The sequence below is a fragment of the Monoraphidium neglectum genome (assembly GCF_000611645.1).
Source record: "Monoraphidium neglectum strain SAG 48.87 unplaced genomic scaffold scaffold00101, whole genome shotgun sequence".
NCBI classification, from domain to species: Eukaryota; Viridiplantae; Chlorophyta; class Chlorophyceae; order Sphaeropleales; family Selenastraceae; genus Monoraphidium; species Monoraphidium neglectum.
Window position 1 is genome coordinate 25729 of NW_014013527.1, and position 1265 is coordinate 26993.

The window sequence follows — 1265 nt, forward strand, 5'->3', positions numbered from 1 at the left end:
GCCGTTTGACGTGGAGACAGGCGGGGCGGCGGCGGCCGCCGCAGACGCGGCGACGTCACGGACAGCGGCGGTCACACATGACGGCCTCTGCTTATTGAAACGCGGGTTCCTGACGGCCAGGGTGGTGCCCAGCAGCCTGGAAGCCCTCAGCGAAGCTGGCCTTGGAGTGCGCGCGCTCGCAGTGGCGCCCAGCTCGCGGGGTGCACAAGCACACGCGTGCTTCATAGTGTTGTGCATGCCCCTGTACGCGACAAGGAGACTGGTGGCAGAGCCGTGGGTGCAGTGCTGCACGCGTGCACGAGCTGCGCGTGTGGGACAGGGGAATCGCTAATCAACGACTCCAAATACGTTTCTGATATGCCTTTGAAATTTCGAGCCCCATGCATCGAGGAGAACCGTTCGGCACCCGACCTGATCCAGAGTCCAAACCCCTCTCATCGCTCCGCGGCACCTGGCACAAGTTGCGGATGTTTGAGAATGCAATTGAGAAATCAAAGTGCAGCATAGTGGTGCTGTTCCACGTGTCAGAGCAGCACGCAGACAGCCGCCGCCAGAGACGGGCTGACATCACTCAAACGATGCCTTCTCCGACCAGCCCGTGAGCTGCACCTGGCTATGCGGCGATCTTTATCGCCCTTGCAGGCCTCGAACCACAATGAGGACTTCCACATGGGTGCACAAGAAACCGCGCCAATCATAGTGCCCTGTGATCCTGCGCTCCCCCTGACTCAGCAGGTGCAAGTAGGCTCTTTCGGCCACACCCACTTCAGACCCGTGGCCTCAGGACACTCTAGCACTGTTACTCTCAAGTGTATGCTCAAGCCCTTGTGCATGCTGGCCATGGTGGGCGAGCAACAGCCACTGCAAACATGGCGCGTCTGCGCCCAGAAAGCTGTGCCAATCGGCGGGCGTGCGCCAGCCGCCCTTACCCAGGCCAACCGGCTTCCAGGGCCCTGGCGGGTGCGTGCCTGCTGACGAGACCCCGCCCCTAGGAAGGCAAAGGGCGCAGCGGCAGGGGGGACGGGCGGCAGGGAGGGTCCCTCGCAATTGCGCTGGCGTGTGCCGCCTGGCTAGCCAGCTCGCGTGTCGTTCTGCTGTCCCGCAGTCTTGCCGCAGGCCGGCCGGCTTCGCAATTCAGAAGCCGTGGCCCGGGTGCAGAGGCAGCCCTACCAAAGCTAGTAAAAATGACGCTCATCACCAGATGTGCTCTTCGGGGTTGACCTGCCGCTTGGTTTAGACGCCTAGACGAGGCTGGGGATCAGCGC

At 62.7% G+C, this 1265-nt stretch overlaps 1 protein-coding gene across 1 annotated transcript in view; it reads right to left on the reverse strand.

The window, feature by feature from the left end:
- Positions 1-1265, reverse strand: part of MNEG_1072 (cystathionine gamma-synthase) — a gene marked incomplete at both ends in the record, with an annotated part of 10434 nt that overhangs the window by 3168 nt on the left and 6001 nt on the right. Inside the window, one exon of the mRNA XM_014050445.1 lies at positions 452-512. Within this exon, the coding sequence (XP_013905899.1) occupies positions 452-512 (61 nt within the window). The remainder of the gene's footprint in view (positions 1-451; positions 513-1265) is intronic.